At 38.1% G+C, this 24,418-nt stretch overlaps 1 protein-coding gene across 1 annotated transcript in view; it reads left to right on the top strand.

Moving 5' to 3' along the window:
* Positions 1-24,418, top strand: part of LOC106091523 (cAMP-dependent protein kinase catalytic subunit 3) — a 332,719-nt gene that overhangs the window by 45,578 nt on the left and 262,723 nt on the right. The window contains exon 2 of the mRNA XM_059361107.1: positions 18,057-18,572. Within this exon, the coding sequence (XP_059217090.1) occupies positions 18,113-18,572 (460 nt within the window). The 5' untranslated portion in view covers positions 18,057-18,112. The remainder of the gene's footprint in view (positions 1-18,056; positions 18,573-24,418) is intronic.

Genomic DNA, 24,418 nt, shown 5'->3' with positions numbered 1-24,418 from the left:
TTGTTCCAATAACAGCAATTCTTTTCGTTTATCCTTTGTTTGCCTAAAAAGAGATACTGTGGAAAGAGCTCGACAAATTCGATCCATGGTGGAGGGTATATAAGATTCGGCCCGGCCGAACTTAGCACACTTTTACTTGTTTCAAATATATTTTTCCACTTTTGGAGGATTTTTGTAATTATCTCCCTGTGGACTTAATTCATTTATTAAATGCCATTGAGTGGATGAATGGCTTTTGAAATGCCTTTGCTTGTGTATGAGCACTGCTGTTGTGAAAATGCAATTGAATATGCAGCAACAAGATTCAGAGTGAAATAAAAATTATTCAGCAGAGTGCTGGCCACTTGACCTAAACCATTGGGCGCAATGCATTATTGAGTCTTCGAGCAAGTGAATAAAATAGCCATCATCTATGCTATGTTCATATTCAACACAACAAGCTCCCCTACATTATCTTGTAATTGAATCTAGGATGCAATTTACCCATTTGGAGATGTGCTCAAGTGTACATTACCCTCAGTCCTTAGCCAGCACAGTGGATAGTAATGTGAATAAACCAAAACTAGTAAAAATGCATTGAGTTTGATCGGGCCGAAACGTATCCATCCTTTAAGGCTCTATCACACGACAGTGCGACATGTAAAATTTAACACATTTTGAGTTGTACTCGTCGTGTGATACAATCGAAACTAACATATGAAAATCACTTTTCAAAAAAGCACATGTAATTTTTTTTCGATTAGAGCGTCCTCTATTCCTTCTAACAAAAACATAAAGAAATCAGCTGTTTTTGTTATAAAACTAAAGTGTTTTCACAAATTTATGATTTAATCAGCTTTCTCACAAATTTAACAATAAAACCAGATTTTGCTCAAATTTTTAGGTTATGTCATATGAAAATAACATCAGGTGTGAAGCAAAAATGATGAATCGTATGCAAATTGACAATTTTGACAACGATTTTCAATTACACATGAATACAACAAGTGACATGTCATAAGACATCTACATACCGTGTAATAGCGCCTTTAGCGCCGTGTAATAGCGCCTTTACCAAGTTCTCTGGACGATTTCTTTCTGTAGGTAGAAGCAAAGAGACTTAATTGAAGGTCATTGTAGAATTCGACATTGAAAACGTTTATCATATTTTGGGACCATGTGTAGATGGTCAAAAATCAAACCCGAATATGGGTTTATATGGGGGCTATACTACTAGGTTGTGAACGTATGTATTTGCATCATAATACATAATGGCGCTGCCCAAATACTCCTTCAAACAAATTTGGGGATCGATATATAGGTGAGCTACAACAGGTTATGGACGCATTGGAAACATACTTGGCATAGATGTTAGAAGTCATGACAAAAGTCGTCATGCAAAGAATGGCGTTATTTGGATTCTCAAGAAGTAAAATCGAAAGATAGCTGTCAGTCTTTCGATTTTACTTCTTTAAATAAAATAGGCCAATCTTTATTCATTAGCAGACATATAAATAGTACCCCCACCATAGCAGATTACATAAATAGTCTTAGCTTATATCTGTGTTATCTTAAAGAAATCAAACCCGGTTATTTGTTTATATCCATTCAAAAGACTATTTGAGCGTCATTATCTACTCTATTTGAGCGACATACTCTACTTTCCGAATTCAAGCTAAGCCAGATTAACATTGGAGACCACCGGGGCACAGAGGTTAGCATGTCCGCCCATGAGGCCGAACGCCTGGGTTCAAATCCGGAGGTGAACAACAGAAAATTTTTCAGTGGTGGTTATCCTCTTACTAATGCTGGCTACATTTTTGAGGTATCCTGCCATGTTAAAACATCTCTACCAAGTAATGTCGCCACAATTTCCACAGGCGTGCCATTTAATTCAAAATTTAAATTTCAAGCTATAACAAAAAATAATGCACAATTCTAAAGTGTATAATATCTCTTTCATGTTCCGGAAAAAATTTGGTCTTACGACATATAGCCAAGTTACAGCAGGTTTATGAACATACACTTGTTTTTTTGTTTCTATACCCTTCACCATACACAGAAAATATATAGACCTAATTTGGACCGATTAAACATGGTATCGACATAAAAAAAAATTTTTAAACGAGGTTTTAATTGCTTTATTTACTTTGACATTGAAATCCAATTTTATTTGTATCATGGCAAGTGATTGGTAAAGAAGGCATACGTTAAACATACTTTTGATTGAATGAATTAAATTGTTTTTTAATAATACAAATTGTCAGTCTCTATTTCTGCGTTTTGTTGTGTCCTCTTTCACACATATGTAATGCGAAGAAGAGCGAATGAGCCAAATATGTGTCTAGTTACTTGCACATACAGATAAATAGTCGCGTGGCTAGACAAAAAAACATCAAGGAAAATAGAAAGTGTGGTTTTTATTTATCTCTCAATAAAATAAAATAATTTATTAAATAATCATTGTTAAGTAAAAACAATTTATTTTAAAAAGTGTTATGCTGAAATAGTGGTAAACAGAAAAAATTAGAATGTGAACAAATGAAATGCGTAGGTACACTCCAAACGAAACAAAATTGAAGACATGGAATAGAATGATGTGGTATTTATAAATATTACTTTATTTTAATATGTTATTATCCCTATTGAGACTATATTGGCTTGGAAAACGACGACGGAAGATAGCAAATGCAGTATTCCTTCATTCGTGCTATCGTGGATTTACTTTAACATATATATAAAATGTTTTTTTTTTCACTATACTTTTTACTGGCGGTATATCCACGACAATGCAGAGGTCCGATTTCAGCTTAATTTTTAATTGAATGTACAAATTTTTTAATTGAACCAAGTTTTTAATTTTTCCTGTGTAGTATGGGGGATATACTAATTTCTTCATTCCGTTTGTAACACCTCGAAGAAACATTCGTCTCTCAAGAATATAAAACCTTTTTGGGGTCTTATAAAGTATATATATATTCTTGATCGACTTAAATGTCATATTTAAGTCGATTTACCCACGCCCATCCGCCCGTCTCTTTGTCGAATGCACGCAAACTTTCGAAGGAGTTGAAATTTTGCACAAATACTTCTTATTAGAGTAGGTCGGTTGGGATTATAAATGGGCCAAATTGGTCCATGTTCTGATATAGCTGCCATATAAACCGAACTCCTGATTTGACTTCTTGAGCTTCTAGAGGGCGCCATTCATATTCGATTTTGCCGAAATTTTGCACATGGTGTTTTGGTATGACAGCCAACAATAGTGGCACAACAGTATGGTTCAAATCGGTTCATAACCTGATATAGCTGCCATATAAACCGATCTCCCGATTAGAATTCTTCAGCACATATCGTTTTGGCATGACTTTGAAAAACTGTGCCAAGTATGGTCGAAATCAATCCGTAACCTGATTATGCTGCTATATATACCGATCTTCCAATTTGACTTTTTTTGCTTGGAAAGGACGCAATTCTTAACCAATTTGGTTGAAATTTTCAACATAACGTTTTGGTATCGGTTCAAAACCTGATATGGTTGCCATCAGGACATAGCCCGGATTTCTTCTTTTGCGCTCATTTAAATTTGAATTGAATTTGCTCTCAAACTAGTTTTATGAGTTCAACAGATTATTGTTTGTGTTGTAAATGACTTTTATTTTCATAAAATTGTACGCAAACAAACTGAAAACATTAGGCAACTATAATTGTTACATATTTCAAAAAAAAAAAATTTTTTTTGATCAATTTTTACGAAGAACCATCTACATTCTGCTTAAATGATGTCGCTAATTTCTTCTTCGAACTTAATTTAAATCAATCGAAAATGCGTTTTTGATGGAAAAGATGTTCGGTAAAAATTGCATCTAACTATTGTCAAATACGCTTATAGTTGCCATCATGTTGAAGATAAAACAAGTAAAAGCGTGCTAAGTTCGGCCGGGCCGAATCTTATATACCCTCCACCATGGATCGCATTTGTCGAGTTCTTTTCCCGGCATCTCTTCTTAGGCAAAAAAAAAAGGATTTAAGAAAATATTTGCTCTGCTATTAGAGTGATATCAAGATATGGTCCGGTTTGGACCACAATTAAATTATATGTTGGAGACCTGTGTAAAATGTCAGCCAATTCAAATAAGAATTGCGCCCTTTGTGGGCTCAAGAAGTAAAATAGAGAGATTGATTTATATGGGAGCTGTATCGGCCTATAGACCGATTCAGACCATAATAAACACGTATGTTAATGGCCATGAGAGAATCCGTCGTACAAAATTGCAGGCAAATCGGATAATAATTGCGACCTCTAGAGGCTCAAGAAGACAAGATCCCAGATCTGTTTACATGGCAGCTAAATCAGGTTATGAACCGACTTGTACTTTATTTGACATAGTTGTTGAAAGTAACAATAAAAAACGCCTTGCGAAATTGCAGCCAAATCGGATAGAAATTGAGCCCTCTAGAACCTCAAGAAGTCAAGTCCCCAGATCTGTTTATATGACAGCTATATCAGCTTATGAACCGATTTGAACCATATTTGGCACAGTTGTTGGATATCATAACAAAATACTACGTGCCAAAATTCATTCAAATTGGATAAGAATTGCGCCCTCTAGAGGCTTAAGAAGTCAAGACCCAAGATCGGTTTATATGACAGCTATATAAGGTTATGGACCGATTTGAACCATACTTGGCACAGTTGTTGGATATCGTAACAAAACACGTCGCGCCAAATTTCATTCCAATCGGATAAGAATTGCGCACTCTAGAGGCTCAAGAAGTCAAGACCCCAGATCGGTTTATATGGCAGCTATATCAGGTTATGAACCGATTTGAACCATACTTGGCACAGTTGTTGGATAAAATACCAATACCAGACGAATATTTCGAGTAGTTACAATCAGAATGACGAAATTAGTATACCCCCCATCTTATGGTGGAGGGTATAATAAGAAAAGGTGGTGGAACTAAAAATCAGAAACACGAAGAGATTTCTACGTCATTGCAGTTGCCCACTAATTGAAGTCAAATGACCTAGTGGCAAACATAGGTGTAATATAAAACTTGTTCTCATAGATAAAAGTCTGCTGACTAATAGTATGTTAACGCATTTCCTTACTTAAGGTGGTTATCATGGTCGTGTTTCAACGTGAAAATTAATATTTTTAACTGTGAAACAAAAACTAAATATCTACCTTTTGACTCGCCAAGAAAAAAAAAGAAATGGTTTAATTGAAGTAATTATTTTAAATTGTAAATTATCGAGTTTTTAAAATTTTGCATTTCATTGCTGATGTAATTCACATAATTTATAACTAAATATTACTAATTATTCTTTTGAGGCCACCGTAGCGTAGAGGTTGGCAAGTCCGCCTATGACGTTGAACGCCGGAGTTCGAATCCTGGCGAGACTATCAGAAAGCATTTTCAGCTGTAGTTTTTCCCTTCTAAATCGAGCAACATTTATGAGGTACTATGCCATGTAAAAACTTCTCTCCAAAAGAGGTATAATAAGGAGGCCCCTTATTATTGAGCTTAAAGTTGAATCGAACTGCACTCATTGATATGTGAGAATGTTCATGAACAAAAACTGCAATTATTCTTTGGAAAAGTTGTTCAGACTAGCAAGCAAAACATTTCATAAAAAGACGTTTTTTAAATATTTTTTTTTTGTCACAGATAAAATTTCAATTAAAATAATAAAACGAGAATTTAGAGAAAATTCATATAGAATTATGTCTTAGAAAAATTTTTGTTAAATGTTTGTGTATCTAAACAATTTCTATGAAATTTTTTTTCAAGAAACTTTTTATAACTTTTCTTTTAAAACAATCACAAAAATTTAATCTTTTGAAACATTTACATTGCGATTTGGTATTTAAAAGAAATTGCATTAACCCATTAACGACGAACAATACCTGAGAATAGAGTTGCCTTAGAAAAATTCTAGCTCGAATTAGGAAAGAGGTATAGTAACGAAATTTGGATTGGCGTAAAGTGGACGAATGAAACCACTTACAAACAAATTTTCCCGTCATGTTTTGGGGGAAAATTGGCTTGTGGAAAGTCGGCAATTTTATATATTCCAAAACTCAAACGAAAAAAATTTCTCAAAATTCTTAGGAGTGAGATTTCTGGAATCATTTTTAATGTCTTGTTGTATTTGATGGTTTCTCTATTAAAAAGTATACATTTTTGACAATAATCCTAATTCTTTCGACAGCAGGTGCGATTTTATGCCAAAAATCATTAAATCCAGCTTTTTTCGCTAAATGGTCATAAAATATTAAGAAAATGATTTTTTTGTCTAACCCGATATAGCTGCCATGTAAGCCGATCTTGGGTCTTGACTTCTTGAGTTTCTAGAGGACGCAATTCTTATCCGATTTGGCCCTAATTTTGCGTGAAGTGTTTTATTTTGACTTCCAACAACTGTTTCAAGTATGGTCTAAATCAGTCCCTATCCTGATATAGGGACCATATAAAACGACCTCCCGATTAGACTTCTTGGGCTTCTAGAGGGCGCAACTCTTATCCAATACGGTTGAAATTTGGGATATGTCGTTTTGGTATGACTTCCAACAACTGTTCCAAATATGGTCTAAATCGGAATATATACTATATAGCTGTCATATAAACCGATCTCCCAGTTTGACTTTTTGAGACTCTGGAAGGTGCAATTGTTACTCGATTTGCCTGAAATTTTGCAGGTGGTGTTTTTCTATGACTGGTGTTTTTAAAATTGAAAAAACTCATTCAAAGAACTTGACAAATGCGATCCATGGTGGAGGGTATATAAGAATCGGCCCGGCTGAATTTAGCACGCTTTTACTTGTTTTAATGGCACATGCTTCTGCTTCGTTTGAAATTATGGCCCCACAGACCAAATCCCTTCGTGTGATAAAACTGTAAACAAAAAGGGTTTGGTGCAGTGCCTGGTGAGTTCTCTTTGGTTTCATTTTGATCGTGCGGATATTTCTGATAAGCAGTATTTCGTCTTAAGGGAATCGTCATCAATATATTTCAAGTGCACTGATGTGCTGTACCTTATAACCTTGAGAACAATGAAGCCACTGGTGATGTTGCACTTCATACCAAAATCGACAGAATTTTCATTTCTATGGAAGCCGATTAGAAATTAAAAAGAATTTTTTCTACCGCTATCACAGATCTCCGCAATGAAGTTATTCAGTGCAAATATAACATTACGAAATTTGACGTTTCGTGTGAAAAAAAATTGTGGCTGCATTTGAAGCTGAAAATAATTAATTACGCAGAAAACTAAACAGGTCTGACATAAAAATTGTTGGTCTTCCTGTTGGTTTGGTAAACGTCGTTGACCGCATTGTTGCGATTGGTGCTGTTTTCGATGTCCCAATTGAGAAGGGTGATTTGAACACTTTTTTTACACCTATAGGCGTCAGTCAAGTTTAATTAATTTTTTTTGCGTGACGCCATAATGACTCATACTCAACTCATACTCAAGGTTAGTGATGTTATTGGTGGCGATATTGTTAATCGGGTCTATTTAAACGACCAGCGGAAATCGTTTTAATGCTTTATGTCGACGTACTATGAAAGAAAAGAAGATTACTAAGTACCGGTTGATTCATTCTGATATTACTAAAGTCCGTTTGACACTCATCGATGTTGCACAGATACTTACTATTGATGTACGTCGTCGGGGATTGCAAATGGGCCATATCGGTTAAGATTTAGATATAGCTCCCATATAAACCGATCTCCCGGTTTGACTTCTTGAGCCCCTGGAAGCCGCAATTTTTGTTCGATTTGGTTGAGATTTTGCACATAGTGTTTTGTTATGACTCTCATCAACTGTGCCAGGTGTGGTCCAAATCAGTCTATAACCAGATAAAGCTCTCATATTTTCGCAGAATCCATGGTGGTGGGTTCCAAAGATTCGTCCCGGCCGAACTTAGCACGCTTTTACTTGTTTTTGTTTCATATATGTGCCTTGAAATAATTTAAAATCCATATGTATAAATGTTTGAGTTATTATTTATATTGGGTTGCCCAAAAAGTAATTGCGGATTTTTCATATAGTCGGCGTTGACAAATTTTTTCACAGCTTGTGACTCTGTAATTGCATTCTTTCTTCTGTCAGTTATCAGCTGTTACTTTTAGCTTGCTTTAGAAAACAAGTGAAAAAAGTATATTTGATTAAAGTTCATTCTAAGTTTTATTAAAAATGCATTTACTTTCTTTTAAAAAATCCGCAATTACTTTTCGGGCAACCCAATACTATACACATGTATATAAAGCTTTAATATGGTTCCCGCTCTATGTACACAAAGTTATGAATTTTGAAGTTAATCATGGTTCATTGATTAGCGACTCGTCTTTTTTTGTAAGAAAATTGAAAACCACAAACAGTATCTTACGCTTGGCAATTGCCAAAACATTTGTCCTTCTAACTACAGGAACCTTAGATGAAATTAGTAATATTCCAATTAACAGCGGTATTGACGTCTTGGCCGTTTCGGAATCTTTCCTTAAATCAAGTCTTTCTAATAGATTCGTTGTCATTAATGGCTTTTCTTTTGTGCGCAATGATCGCCCATTGACCAGAGGTGGCGGTGTAGGTCTTTAAGTCTTAATTGTGGTGAATGTGAGTCCTTGTTTGTGAAGCTAAGGGTTGGCACTTCTAAAATGCTATTTGGTGTCGTATATCTTGCACATAGTAATATTGATGTCTTGTTTGCGAGATACTCGAATATAATAGCCGTATGGGATTTTAATTATAATTTGTTCAATGGTTTCAAGTCGCACGTTTTGAGAAATTTTTGCCGTAGCCTAGGCCTTACTGTTTCGCATAATTCTTTACCAACGCATTATGACGTTGCTCATAAATCGTGTTTTCTTATTGACCTTTTTCTACTTAGTGATCTGACCAAACTTCGATTTCCATCATAGGGTCAATGCGCATCAGTTTGTCACCATGCTTTAATGTTTGGGGCATATGAATTTAATGTCGATTATTCTGACAGATATACCGAATTTCAAGATTATAGAAACATAGATTGGAATGGTTTTATGAACTACTAAGCATCGTATAACTCGGAGTCGCTTTATGCCACATCGAATTTGAACTTGCAACTTGGCATTGTCAATGATCTTTTCAACAGACTTCATTCTTTTGTCCCTCTTCTCTGACGGCGTATTGTAGATGTAAAGGATCCTAGGTTGATTTCAAAGGAGGTTATTTTATCGTAATCACCTACTAAAGAAAATTTACTCAGATACCGTCGCCATAGGAATTAATCTAAGTCGGTAAAGCGTAGGGCCAAAAGCAGTTATTATTCTCGAAGTTTTAGGAACATTGGCAACAGTCAGATCTGGAAGACTTTGCGTAACTGCGGATGTTTTAAAGACACGTCTTCACCGGAAGTTAGTCCTGAGTATTTTAGGAATCACCTTGTTAGTGGAAGAGCTGACGTTGGAGGCAGTAGAGCTGACGTTGGAGGCAGTAGAGCTGGCGTTAATATCGTGGGAACTACTGGATTTTCTTTTGAATGTTAATTAAACTTATTAAAATTGTACTGCCTTATATTTCACGTTTCATTTTATACTTTTTTAATAGTATTATAACTACGCCGGTGTTTTATGAGAAAATTGAATTGAAAAAGTAGAGGAGATGAGATGAGATGCCTAGGAATTATACTTGACAATAAACTGGTTTTTTAGCGCATTTTAGTTCTGTTAGTTGCAGGATCATTCATATGCTACGTAGACTTTACACCACGAATGCACATTTCTCTCGTCACGTAGTGAGAAGAATAGTGGTCTACTTATGCCCTTCGCATCAAGTTTTTCGCAGTTTAGTCGAACTTTGCATTCGCTAGTCAGATACGTGTAGGGACTATGTCGGTATGACCACGTTTCCCTTTTAATGGGGTTACCATTTGAGTTTTTGGTTGATATTCGACTTCTAATTTTGTTTTATACAATTACTAGCTGACCCGGGCCTGCTCCGCTGCGCCTTCTTTAACTTTATATGGAACAAAGTTTCCTTGGAATATTTATTATCGACAATTAAAGAGCTTTTAGTGAAATGCCATGCTACGAAAATAATATATGTATATCGCAAAAGCATAACAATATAAATGGCTTTATCTGAATTCCATATGATCTTTACTGGCCTACGAATTAGCTCGGAGGGTTTAGGGTCATGAACGTTTGGGTGTTAGATATACTCCATTATTAAAAGTCTTTATTTCAGCTCGATACTGCCATGATGTCCGATTTAAGGGGGGGTTTTCGGGGGGTGAGGTGGTCCCTTAGACTCTTGGCCCAGAAAAAGTATCAGGATCGCTCTCTTGTTGGGAAGGGATATGCCCCCAATACCTTTCATTTTAGCCCCACATTGACGTGGTTGGTAAATATGCCCGATTTAGGGGTGTTTTGGGAAGTGGGTGGTCCCCCAAATACTTAGCCCTAAAAATATATCAGCATCGTGCTCTACTCTCAAATATGATTTATTTGAACCCCATATTGCCATTGGCCTCAAAATTGGATATCAAATTAGTTTTTTAATCTCAAATAGCCTATCTTCACAACGGACCCTACTTTCACAACGGACCCTACTTTCACAACGGAATTATTATGCACCATCTGTGAAAATTTCAAGAAAATCGGTTCAGCTGTTTTTGAGTCTATAAGGAACACACAAACAAACACAAATTTATTTTTATATATAAGAAAAAACTGGTTTGCCTCCACTGTTAAGAAACAAGTTTTGTGTTCAGTAGGACTAACAGAAATCCCCAACTTATACGTCCTCACATTGTAAGATATTAATCTGCCCCATGCCACTATAGACATACAGCCAAGCCAGTAATCGGCTTGTTGTGCGCTCTAAAAACTAAAAAGTGACTTCGTATGTCCCGTTATAACACCAAAAGCTATACTGACCTCCTTCTTACTTCTTTTCAGTAATAGCCTAGTCCTCTCACGATCCTAATCACCCCATAGGATTTTCGCCGTCCTACCGATCGTTTCGCTGTTCCACAGTGTTACATGTTTGCGTTTGTCGCCCACTGCCTTGAATAGGACTGCGTCGACCCGAAAGGCTTCTGGTTAACCAAGTTTATTGACCTCAGTTCTCTGGCCTTCACTGCCAAATTGTCTGCCATTTCATTCCCCCTTACTTCGTTATGGCCCGGCATCCAAAGGATGTGGATTGTGCCATCCTCAGAGAAGGCGTTAATCTCCTTCTTACATTCCAAGACTGTTCGTGACCTCACCGTCCTAGTTGTTATTACCCTTATGGTATTTTTACTATCCGTAAAGTTATTCACACTCGACGTCCTCGCGTTAGTACCACACCCTCTCACGCATTCCTTGATCGCCCGGATCTCTGCCTGCAGAACCGTATTATGGCCAGGCAGTCTAAAACAGATCTCAGTCCCTGGGTTCTCAAAGTAGACTCCAAGGCCCTTTCTTTCCTCTAGATTTGATCCATCCACGTAACATGATCTTTTAGACGGCAATACTAGGGTTCAATCAGTCCAAGACTGTGCCGCTGGCAGCAGTGCCTCGCACTCGACCTCAAGTGTCATCTCAGGTATCCGATCGGAAACCTCTTCCCTTCCTTTCATGCTTCCTATCGTCGCCTCGATTGTACAGTGGTGGTATGAGCTGCTCCCATCCTCAATCCATTCTTCCATCGCAGTGGCTGTCTTACACTTAATCTGTATGTCAATGGGTCGGATATCTAGAATAGTCTCCAGTGCCCTAGTGGGGATGGTCCTCATCGCTCCGCCTTTGCCAAGACAACATTTTCTCTGAACCTGTTGTATGGCCCTTATGTTGCACTTTTTCTCCATAGCAGTCCACCAAACTACTGAGACGTAAGTAAGAATTGGTCTAATCACGCTCCTGTAGAGCCAGTGGACTATCCTAGAATTCAGGCCCTATTTTGAGCCTACGGTCCGTCTACATAGTGCCCAACATCTGTGAGCCTTCTCAGTACGCTTCTGAATGTGACACTTCCAATTCAGTTTCCTATCCAAGTTCACTCCTAAGTATTTGACCTCGTGAGATATCGAAATCGTTTTATTGAGGAAACGTGGCGCGTCAAATTGGCCCACTTTCGTCTTCCTCGTGAACAAGCATATTTCTGTCTTCTCTGGGTTAGTAGTCTCCATACTCCTGTGTCTAGCCCAGCCACAATACGTTCCAAGGTTTTGAGTAGAAAGGACGTAAGGCTTATGGGTCTGTAGGCCTGTAGGCATAACTTGCCTTGCCGGGCTTGGGTATAAACACCACCCTTCCCTCTTGCCAGGCTTTCGGAGTATATGCAAGTCTTAGGCACGCTGTGAAAACACAGGCCAGATGGGGCGTCAGATAGTCCGCCTCCTTCTGTAGTAACGCCGGAAAAATTTCATCAGGTCCGGGTGACTTAAATTGTTTGAAGCTCGTCAAGGATTCCTTCACCATAAATTCTGTTATGATAAGCCTTCGATCAACGTCATTATTCCAAGATTCCGGTGTCTCCGTGAGTCCCTTCGTATCCAGTGGAAAATGCGTTTGCATCAAAAGCCTTAAAATGTCCTCCGTTGTCTCTGTTCTCACTCCCATGTTGTCTACTAATGTTTCAGTTTGGACATGGGTTTTTAAGAGAATCTTTTTTTCATCGGCGTCATTAATGCTACCGACCTGTTCGGTAATCCTATTATATTCCTTGAGCCTTGTGTAGTGCACATCCCAGTAATTTTCCGATTTTTTACGCCGAGCTCTGTTATAAAGTCTGCGGATCTCTTTCCCAATGTTGCGAATCTCCACGGTCATTTAGAGATTTTTTCTTGGGCTGATTTCCTTTCTCAAAGAGGACAACTATCATCGAAAGATTCCACTAGTGCAGTCGTAATTTTTTTGACATTGTCGTCAATGTCTACTATGCTTGGACAATCTGAATTATGTTGCCCAAGCCTTCTTCTGAGTAATCTTCCGAATTTTGGCCAGTTGGTTTTCAAATTATTACGGAAGCTTATCGGATTCGGCGCTGGCCGCGCTATTCTAAACATAGTGTAGCGATAGTCCATAGAGAGCCTCCAATCCTGAATCTCATCGATTGGATTTTCAAAAAATATTGTGTTGGGTCTCTCGCCCCACCACTGCCTGATTTTTTTGTATTACGGTCTTTACTTTTACTAGTTTTCCCAATAATGAGAGAGTCGGTGATAATCTCGTCGTCGGCTCCCTGTCCATGTTCGATAACCCGATCGTTGGCTGGCGTGGTCTTCCCAGAGTACTTGAAAGCGGGGAGCTCTTTTTATTCTTCAACATTTTGGCAGTGTTATGCTCTTCGGGAGATCTGATTCTTTTTCCAGCTTCCGTTGAAGTGCCTGGAATGTCAGTCGGTACAAACTCCTCTGTCTCCTTCGTAGTGCTCCGGATCGCTTTCCCGGTCCGCTTGTGAGCTTAGTAAAGCCATCGCTCACCTCTGCCGTTATCCCGCTGCCCTCATCTCGCGATTCGGCTGCGATGACTGATTTACTTTCACTGTCGCTCTCTGGATCCGAGTCGGAAACACCATTTATATTTAAAGGCTGGGGACGAACTGTGCATTCCTCTGGTTTATCCGTCTCTTCCTCATTTATTTGTCTGACGGCTAGTTGTGCGATCGAAGCATTACTCTCGACTACAGGTGCCAAGGCACCCACACCTATAGGAGGGGAGGTTGACATGCTGCGGTCTGACGCCAACATCACAGTTGTTGGGTCTTTGGAGTTCATTTTGAGCCTCCTCCAAAAATTATTTACAATTTTTTCGTAATAGGTAGTACCTATTCCGAAATTCGGATATTTTTCTTTGGGGAGCGAAATGAAAGCACGTCTACATCACTTAACGGTTCACTACTTATTGACCATATAGTTCCCAATTAAATTAAATGAAAAAAATAACAAATTATTTAATCGAGTTTCATTGTTATATGTCTTTTAATTTAATAATTCGATCTTATGGCTGGGAGCCACTATTTTTGCGAATATAAATACGCATGTAATTGCATTTTTTTCTTCTAGACCATTTTGGTCTTTAAGAAAGTGGAACTAAATATGTATAGCTTTTAGGGCCAATACCCCAAACCGGACATATTTGCTGACTTATGCAATAAGCAGTTTAAATGATATTAGAAAACGAATTTGATATCCAATTTTAAGGCCAATAGCAATATGGGGTTCAAATAGATGATATATAGATATATAAGAATAGAGCACGTTGCTGATATATTTTCCGGGCTTAGTGTTTGGGGGACCACCCCAATCCCCAAAACACCCCTAAATCGGGCATATTTTCCGACCATGTCAATGTGGAGCTTAAATGAAAGGTATTGTGGGATAGAGGAAGAATTGATAAACACTTTCAGGACCAATTTTCTCCTCTTTCCCAAATTTTTTAGTGACCGTCGCAATATGGGGCTCAAATAAAGGTATTTGGAATTAGAATACGAATTTGATATCCAAATGTAGGACCTTGTATTTAAGGCATCACCCCTTCCCTAAAACACCCCTCAAAGGGTAAAAATTTTTCGACCATGCCAATATGTGGCTTAAATGAAGGGTATTTGAGGTTAGAAAACGAATTTTGTAACCTATTTTGGGGCCATGTGTTAGGGGGACGCCTCATCGTGTAAACTCCCCTAAACCAATGGCAATATGGGGTTTAAATAAATGGTATTTGAAAGAAGAGCACGATGCTGAGATTTTTTAGGGCCAAGTGTCTGGGGAACCACCTCACCCCCGAAAACACCCCTAAATCAGAGAAAACATGAGAATATCGGGATGAACTAAAGTATTTTAAGAATGGAGCACACCTTACATCCAAATTTAAATTCGCAGACCAATAAAGATCATATGGGATTCAAATAAAGGTACTTTTATTGTTACACTGTTAGGCAAGCGATATACTATTTTCGTAGCATGGTATTTCTCTAAAAGCTCTTTAATTGTCGAAAATAAATATTCCAAAGAAACTTTTGTTCCATATAAAGTAAAAGAAGGCACCACGGAGCGGGCCCGGGTCAGCTAGTATGTTATAAAGTTTGGGGTCTTAGCTTTGTGTTTTTAAAACTCGAAGGGTTTTCACAGTTTTTTTTGTTAAAAAATGCCAGTAATGTACTTCACTTCCTCTTCCTCTATTAGAGTTAACACACTTTAGAAAAATTAAACTTAAAACGCATCTACATTAAGTCTTCTTTACAGCACAGTAAGAAAAATTGATAGTGCCGGGCCAAGTTTTCTGTATAGAGACAAAATCAAATCAATTTCCGACCCTACAAAGTAGGTACAAAGGTTTAACGATGTCCGTGTGCCTGTCCGTCTGTCCGTCCGTCTGTTGTAGTCACTCTACCGCCTTAAAAAATTGAGATATTAAGCTGAAATTTGGCACAGTTACGTCTTTTTGATGCACGCTGGTTATGTTTTTGAACGGGTCAAATCGGACCATATTTGGGTATAGCTACTATATAGACCGATCTATCGATAAAGGGTCTGAAGCCCATAAAAGCTTTATTTATTACCCAATTTCGCTGAAATTTAAAACAGTGAGTAGTTTTAGGCCTTTCAACATTCGACCCAAATATGGTTCAGTTTTGAGTATATTAAGATATAGCTGCCATATAGACCGATCTCACGATTGGACCATATTTGGATATAGCGGTCATATATAGACCGATCTGCCGATGGGGTCTGAGGCCCATATATAGCTGTCATATAGACCAAACTGCCTACAAAGGCCCGATTTCGAGAAAATTTGAATCAGTGAGTTTTTTTAAGCTACCCGCCATCTTACCCAAATATGGTAAAGATCGAACTATATTTAGATACAGCTTTCATTAGAAGGAAATGCCGATTAAGGGTTTGAAGCTGATAAAAGCTTTATCAAGTCCCCCCCCCCCCCCCCCCCCCCCCCCGGCATCTGCCCAAATATCCGTGTCCCATACAGTTCAGATCGGTTTATATTTCGAGATAGCTGCCAAAAAGGCCAATATTTTGCTCTAAAATTGAATTGAACAGTGAATTATATTTATTAGACCAATGTCCGTTCCGAATTTGGGTGCATAAGGTATCCATTTGTCACTGGATTATGACGAAAGGGAGTTTACATATATATCCAAGGTGGTGGGTATCCAAAGTTCGGCCCGGCCGAACTATTCTTATGACTGAAGAATCGGACCTTAGCATATAGCGCGACAAATACAAATATTTAATTTTATTAGCTTTCCAACTCAGTTAAAAAATTTGAAATCGGTTCAGAAATGCTTTCACCATCAATAAAAAAAAAAAGAGAGCAGTCTCTGCGAAAATTAAAAAAAAAAATGTTAGTCAAATTTCTTGGACAGTATAAAAGACATCCCACACTTTTATTTGAAAATCGGACCATTTATGTGCTTTTGACAGCTCGAATTTCTGGGGCTCTGAAATTTTGCATATAAACTGGATAATACCTCAGCCATAACCATGTAAAATTTCATGAGAATATCTCTATGCGTTCCAAAACGGCAGACTTATTTCCACTTATTTTTTACCCATCCCACTGTGCGTCACCATAAAATGTGTGGGTAAGGTCTAATTTCTCTAGGTGTAGTTGATTACACGGCTGAAAACTTCACATTGAAAAAATGTTTGTCCTAATTTTAAAGATTCGAGCCAAAGATTAGCAAATTTAATATAAAGATGGTAAATTTTTCAACTTTTTAAGGAAAAATTCTCTTTGGTGGAAAATATTTTCCTCCATATTAAGGATTTTTTATTTTAAATGGTGGGTTAATAAATCCCTAACTTTGGATCTTGTTATTAAAGACAAAAATCTAACATGAAAGTCAAAATATCGTTGAAAGGGGGCCACCGTAGCGCAGAGGTTAACATGTCCTCCTATGACGCTGAACGCTTGGTTTCGAAACCTGGCGAGATCATCAGAAAAAATTTTCAGAGTTGGTTTTCCCCTCCTAATGCTGGCAACATTTGTGAGGTACTATACCATGTAAAACTTCTCTCCAAAGAGGTGTCGCACTGCGGCACGCCGTTCGGACTCGGCTATAAAAAGGAGGCCCTTATCATTGAGGTTAATACTTGAATCGGACTGCACTCATTGATATGTGAGAAGTGTGCCTCTGTTCCTTAGTGAAATTTTCGTGGGCAAAATTTGCATTTGCAAAAATGTACCCAAATTAAAGACGCAGAATAGCCTTACAAATAGAGGCGTCATTTTTTTTTTTTTAATTAAGGGTCTATGTTTAGAATAATAATTTTTCAGAAAACAATAGTTTTCTATGAATTAAGAATCAATCAGCGATCAAAATTTGAAACGGATGGTCATGTCCGCTAGCAAATAGAAAATTTAATTTAAAGATAACATCTTAATTGTAAAGTTTTGATTCTTTGAAAAATCTTAAATTTTCGGCCAACTTTTTTTTCAGTACACAAATGTCGCCAAGGTAAAACCACCACTCCAACCAACGTATGCACTTGGATATAATTTCCTACCAATCCACTGTAGATATAGACCAAGTTGGCAATAATGTGTTATGTAAGAAAAACAAAAGCAAAGTAAACTATGCATCATAGTTTCAAATACCAAAACAAAAGGGGAATGAATGACTTAACAATCCAACCCAATTGTTCATATCACTTGATTGAAAAGACACTTAAAAGTCCACTGGATTAATTAGAATTTTATCATGCAATAGTGTGTTAATACTCGTATGTGTGTCCAGGAAGGGTAAAGCAAGAATAAATTTAAACTATGTAAACGGTGGATGTGTGCTGTTGCCATAAAAGTGTCAAGTTACAAAGGATAGGAAATATGTCCTCTGTACACAAATCTAGAACATAATGAAGAATGATGCATAAATATTGACACACACACACACACACAGATAGACAGCATACAGACAGATAGGCAATTGCTAGAAAAACCCCTGTCAAATTCAAAAAAGAAAATCGATAACACATAAGACAAGATAAATCGGACAAAAGAACACTCACTCTACGGTGTATTCACACAAATTACAACATCTTTAATATATCCCTCTTTTTCCCTCTTTTGTATGACTTCAGACAAATAAATTTTGCGACGACTCTGATTGCCTGGCAATAAAGGACGTCAACTATCAATGTCAGCAGCCACTTGTTCCCGCGTATCGACAAAAATGGGCCCTACTACAAATTCCAAAGTCAACTCTGTCGCTGGGGACTCAGTGCCATTGAAACTAGGTCGCCAATGTGCTGGTGTGGCCAAAGGATATGGAAGTGGTCGCAGTGCAACAACGGCCAGCAGTGAATCATCAGATCCTTTTGAATCCGACTACAGTGAAGAGGCCGAAGAGGAGGAGGATTCAAAACACCACAGCTCGCGTGGAGAAAACAATTATGAAGACATAGATGGCGATGAAGAAGAGAATGATAACGAAGAGGAGGATGATAATGATGAAGAAGAGGAGCAAGATGAAGACGATGACGGCAATGAAACGGATGATGAAGAAGACGACAGCACAGAGGATAATAGCAGTGTGGAAACAGCCAAAGGTGTAAGGAAATACAGTCTGGATGACTATCAAATTATTAAAACCGTGGGTAAGTGGAACATGGCAATTTCCTTAATTTAATTGATATATACTAACAAATTGTGATGGAAAATTTTAATTGCAACTGTAGGTTAGCAAATGCATTTCAAAAAATTAATTTTCCCTGTACCGGAGACAATCAATAAGGAAAATTACAGGGAAATTAAATCTGAGAAATTCATGCTTCATGTTTTTCTGTGTACACATTAATATAAACAAGTAAAAAGGCGTTAAGTTCGGCCGGGCCGAACTTTGGATACCCACCACCTCGGATATATATGTAAACCACCTTTCGTCAAAATCCGGTGCAAAACTCATAACTTATGCCCCATAGCAGCTATATCAATATATGTTACGATTTGGACCAAATAGTAATACAATAATAGTCATTGTTCAATTGTATATAACAAAATATTGGTCTTTTTAGTAGCTATATCTTAAAATAAACCGATGTGAACTGTATACGACACGGATGTCGAAAAGACTAACATAAGTCAATGTGTCAAATTTCAGTGCAATCGGATTAAAAAAGCGCCTTTTATGGGGCCAAGACTTCAAATCGAGAGATCGGTCTATATGGCAGCTATATGCAAATCTTGATCGATCTAGACCAAATTGCAGAAATATGCGGAGGGGCTTATCTTAGCTCTTTTTCCCAAATTTCGGCATCATCGGACAACAAATGCGCTTTTTATGGCCCCAAAACCTAAAACCGAGAGATCGGTCTATATGGCAGCTATATCTAAATCTAGACCGATCTGAGCCAGATTGACAGAAGATATTGAAGGGCCTAACACAACTCACTGCCCCAAATTTCCGCAAAATCGGATAATAAATGTGGCTTTTATGGGCCTAAGATCCTAAATCGAAGGATCGGTCTATATGGCAGCTATATCCAAATCTGAACCGATCTGAGCCATATTGACGAAGGAAGTCGAAGGGCCTAAGACAACTCCCTTTTCCAAATTTCAGCAAAATTGGATAATAAAAGTGGCTTTTATGAGCCTAAGACCCTAAATCAGAGGATCGGTCTATATGGCAGCTATATCCAAATTTGAACCGATCTGAGCCAAATTGACGAAAGATGTTGAAGGGCCTAACACAACTCCCTTTTCCAAATTTCAGCAAAATCGGATAATAAAAGTGGCTTTTATGGGCCTAAGACCCCAAATCGGAGGATCGGTCTATATGGGAGCTATATCCAAATTTGAACCGATCTGAGCCATATTGACGGAGGATGTCGAAGGGCCTAAAGCAACGTACTGTCCCAAATTTCAGCAAAATCGGATAATAAATGTGGCTTTTATTGGCCTAAGACCCTAAATCGGCGGATCGGTCTATATGGGGGCTATATCAAGATATTATCCGATATAGCCCATCTTCGAACTTAACCTGCTTATGGACAAAAAAAGAATCTGTGCAAAGTTTCAGCTCAATATCTCTATTTTTGAAGACTGTAGCGTGATTTCAACAGACGGACGGACATGTCTAGATCGTCTTAGATTTTTACGCTGATCAAGAATATATATACTTTATAGGGTCGGAAATGGATATTTCGATGTATTGCAAACGGAATGACAAAATGAATATACCCCCATCCGTCGGTGGTGGGAATAAAATTACTGAGCGTACCGTAAATTGGATTATAATTAGTTTATATATAACATGTACAATAGCGTAAATGTAGTGTAAATGTAAAACAAATGTATCGTAAATGTAAAGAGGCAATTATGCTTATTACAAAACATAGCATTTGACATTTCAAACAAAACAATTTCTTTAACAAAAAAAACTTGGAGGTGAGAGAGGGTCTGATGTCGAAGAACTTCAGTCAGGTTTGAGACGACGGCCCTCCACGCAGTGATGTGATAAGTTGAGACGTCTCTCCATCTGAAGGAGTACGCGATGACGGCCTTCTCGAATATTGAGAAGGCATTTAACAACGAGGATATGGATCGACAGTCACCGTCCTGAGCCGCACGGGAAAACAAAATATGGCCATGGTTCCCTTCTGGACACTATGGATGCGGTGGGCAGACTGAGGCCCTCCCTCATGAGACGGACTGGATTGGGGCTATACTACAACACACACAACATTTCAGGGAGAGCTATGTGCTATAACGATAGATGCTAAAGAAATTCTGGGAAGGGATTTACACTCAGTTGTTGTTGCTGATATTGTAGCCACATCTATATGTGGAGGTAGCGATTCTCGTCAAGCTCGTTTCGGCCCATAGGACCGATCGCCGCGGAAACGTTATGTCCATTGGTTATTAAAAGACGCCAATAGATCGCCTTGTCACAACGAGTATCAGAGGCACTCAGTATTTAAGCAAGAGCCGTTGCCGCTCGCCCTCTCACTGAAACTCTCTCTTCGATATCGCTTATAGTTCGCGACTGCAATTGCAGCTACTCCGTATATGAAGCATTCCACTAACCGCAACCTGAGCTTCTTGTATTGACGATAAACACCAAACAAATTGAAGTTCAGAGTTTCAACAGATGTGGTGCTTATAATTATTTCGTGCCGGGCCGACCTAGAAGGCCACCAAACACATGGTCACCTTTTCACGGTGCGCTATCCATTCAACCTTAATTATGAACAATAAATTCCACGCAGAAATCGTAGAATAGGAGAATAACAGTTATTTAAACATACATTTTTGGAATTTTGAAATTTCTTCAAACTTCGAATTGTATCAGCCGACACGAAAACGGAAAGTAAAATTTTTGTTTTTATTGAATTCCACTTTCTGGTTACGGTCGACAGACGTTCCGTAATCCTTTGCATGTGTTTTCATAAAGCAAAACAAAGCAGCTGACACGTTTTCCTACATTTACGGTATGTTTACGAGATCATAACTAGGCCTTAAGTCCACATACCTTTTCATAAATGACAGCTGTCATTTGTCAGCTTTATTAAAATATATAGGTCAATTAGGACCGCATTAAGAATGAGTGACGGGAGGTTTAACACAACTCTCAGGTTTTATGTTACCGCAATCGCTCTGTTCTCAAGCATGTAGTACAAATGTGTCTTCAAAATTAAAATTTGTACAAAATTTTGAGCACACGAACACACTTATTAATGCCAATTTGTGTCACTCTTAGGCGTGTATTTTGGTTTAAAAGACAAATATGTGTTTAGGTTATATTTTTATACCCTCCACCATAAGATGGGGGGTATACTAATTTCGTCATTCTGTTTGTAACTACTCGAAATATTCGTCTGAGACACCATAAAGTATATATATTCTTGATCGTCGTGACATTTTATGTCGATCTAGCCATGTCCGTCCGTCTGTCCGTCCGTCCGTCCGTCCGTCCGTCTGTCTGTCGAAAGCACGCTAACTTCCGAAGGAGTAAAGCTAGCCGCTTGAAATTTTGCACAAATACTTCTTATTAGTGTAGGTCGGTTGGTATTGTAAATGGGCCATATCGGTCCATGTTTTGATATAGCTGCCATATAAACCGATCTTGGGTCTTGACTTCTTGAGCCTGTAGAGTGCGCAATTCTTATCCGATTGGAACGAAATTTTGCACGACGTGTTTTGCTATGATATCCAACAACTGTGCCAAGTATGGTTCAAATCGGTCCATAACCTGATATAGCTGCCATATAAACCGATCTTGGGTCTTGACTTCTTGAGCCTCTAGCGTGCGCAATTCTTATCCGATCAGAATGAAATTTTGCACAACGTGTTTTGTTATGATATCCAACAACTGTGCCAAGTATGGTTCAAATCGGTCCATAACCTGATATAGCTGCCATATAAACCGATCTTGGGTCTTGACTTCTTGAGCCTCTAGAGTGCGCAATTCTTATCCGATTGAAATGAAATTTTGCACGACGTGTTTTCTTATTATATCCAACAACAGTGCCAAGTATGGTTCAAATCGGTCCATAACCTGATATAGCTACCATATAAACCGATCTTGGGTCTTGACTTCTTGAGCCTCTAGAGTGCGCAATTCTTATCCGATTGGAATGGAATTTCGCACGACGTGTTTTGTTATGATATCCAACAACTGTGCCAAGTATGGTTCTAATCGGTCCATAACCTGATATAGCTACCATATAAACCGATCTTGGGTCTTGACTTCTTGACCCTCTAGAGGGCACAATTCTTATCCGATTTGAATGAATTTTTGCACGAAGTATTTCGTTATGATATCCAAACACTGTGCCAAGTATAATTGAAATCGGCCCATAACCTGATATAGCTGTCATATAAACAGATCTGGGGATTTGACTTCTTGAGCTTCTAGAGGGCGCAATTCCTATCCGATTTGGCTAAAATTTTGCATGACGTATTTTATTTTTACTTTCAACAACTGTGTCAAATAAGGTTCAAATCGGTTCATAACCTGATATAGCTGCCATATAAACCGATCTGGGATCTTGACTTCTTGACCCCTAGAGGTCGCAATTATTATCCGATATGCCTGAAATTTTGTACGATGGATCCTCTCATGACCATCAACAAACGTGTTTATTATGGTCTGAATCGGTCTATAACCCGATACAGATCCCATATAAATCGTTCTCTCTATTTTACTTTGTGAGCCCCAATGGTCCGAACCGGACCATATCTTGATATCGTTTTAATAGCAGAGCAACTCTTTTCTTATATCCTTTTTTGCCTAAGAAGAAATGCCGGGAAAAGAACTCGACAAATGCGATCCATGGTGGAGGGTATATAAGATTCGGCCCGGCCGAACTTAGCACGCTTTTACTTGTTTTCTGCTGTTGTTTGAAATAATTAAAAACTATTAAAGACTGCTAAGTTTGGCCGGGCCGAATCTTTGAAACCCATCACCATGGATCCTGCAGAAAATTAGCACAAAACCTGAAACGAACGGCAAAAGTCGGGCGGTGCCGACTGTATAATGCCCTACACCTACCCTTGTTGAGGAAAGCTTTGTGCAAAATTTTGGGAAGATTGGACAAAAAATGAGCTTTCAGTGGCATTAGAAGTGAAAATCGGGCGATATACATATATGGCAGCTACATCTAATTCTAAATCGATTTCTATGAAATTCAAAAGTCAAGAGTCAAGAGAAAATCTCTCCTGCCAAATATCGATTAACATATGGCCACATAACGGACGATTTTTGGTCAAATTTCAATAGGCTTCGTTCTTGGCCAAAAAAGATGCCATTACCAATCGAAGTATGAATCAAATCCGAAAGGGATTCTGAGTCGATCGGTATACCTATCAATAGGTCTATCTCTCTTCCTTCTGGGTGTTACAAATAAATGCACTAAGTTATAATACCCTGTACCTCAGTGGTGGTGTAGGGAATAATAAAATTAGTTGAAAGACATAAGTTTATTCCATGTACCAAATTTCTGCCAAACCAAGCAAAAATTAAAACTTCTGGCAAACGAACCAGGATAATCGAGAAATCGGTTTATATGCCCCATTTGCAATCCCCAAGGACCTACATCAAAAAGATGTATCTGTGTAAAATTTCAAGCGGCTAACTTTATGCGTTCGACCGCTATCGTGATTTCGACAGACGGACATGGCTAGATCGACTAGAAATGTCCAGACGGTCAAAAATATGTATTCGTTATGGGGACGCAGATCAATATTTCGAGGTGTCACAAGCGGAATGATTAGGTTAGTATACTCTCCATGCTATTGTGGTGGATATAACAACATTAAATAGTAAAATAGTGTATAATGAAAATATTAATCACTACGTTTAATGTTGTACCATTTGAAAAGAGCAAAAATTGTTTGCTGTTCTCTAGTTTTCAGGGATTTTCCGTTGTTACATCAAATATTTTTGCTGATTTTACCAACAAAATTTCTCTGAGTGTAAGATAGAACTCACAGTTCTTATACC

Source organism: Stomoxys calcitrans, chromosome 1, assembly GCF_963082655.1.
Source record: "Stomoxys calcitrans chromosome 1, idStoCalc2.1, whole genome shotgun sequence".
In the NCBI taxonomy this organism is placed as follows: Eukaryota; Metazoa; Arthropoda; class Insecta; order Diptera; family Muscidae; genus Stomoxys; species Stomoxys calcitrans.
Note: the sequence above shows the minus strand (reverse complement) of the source record. Positions and strands in the feature narration are given on the sequence as shown.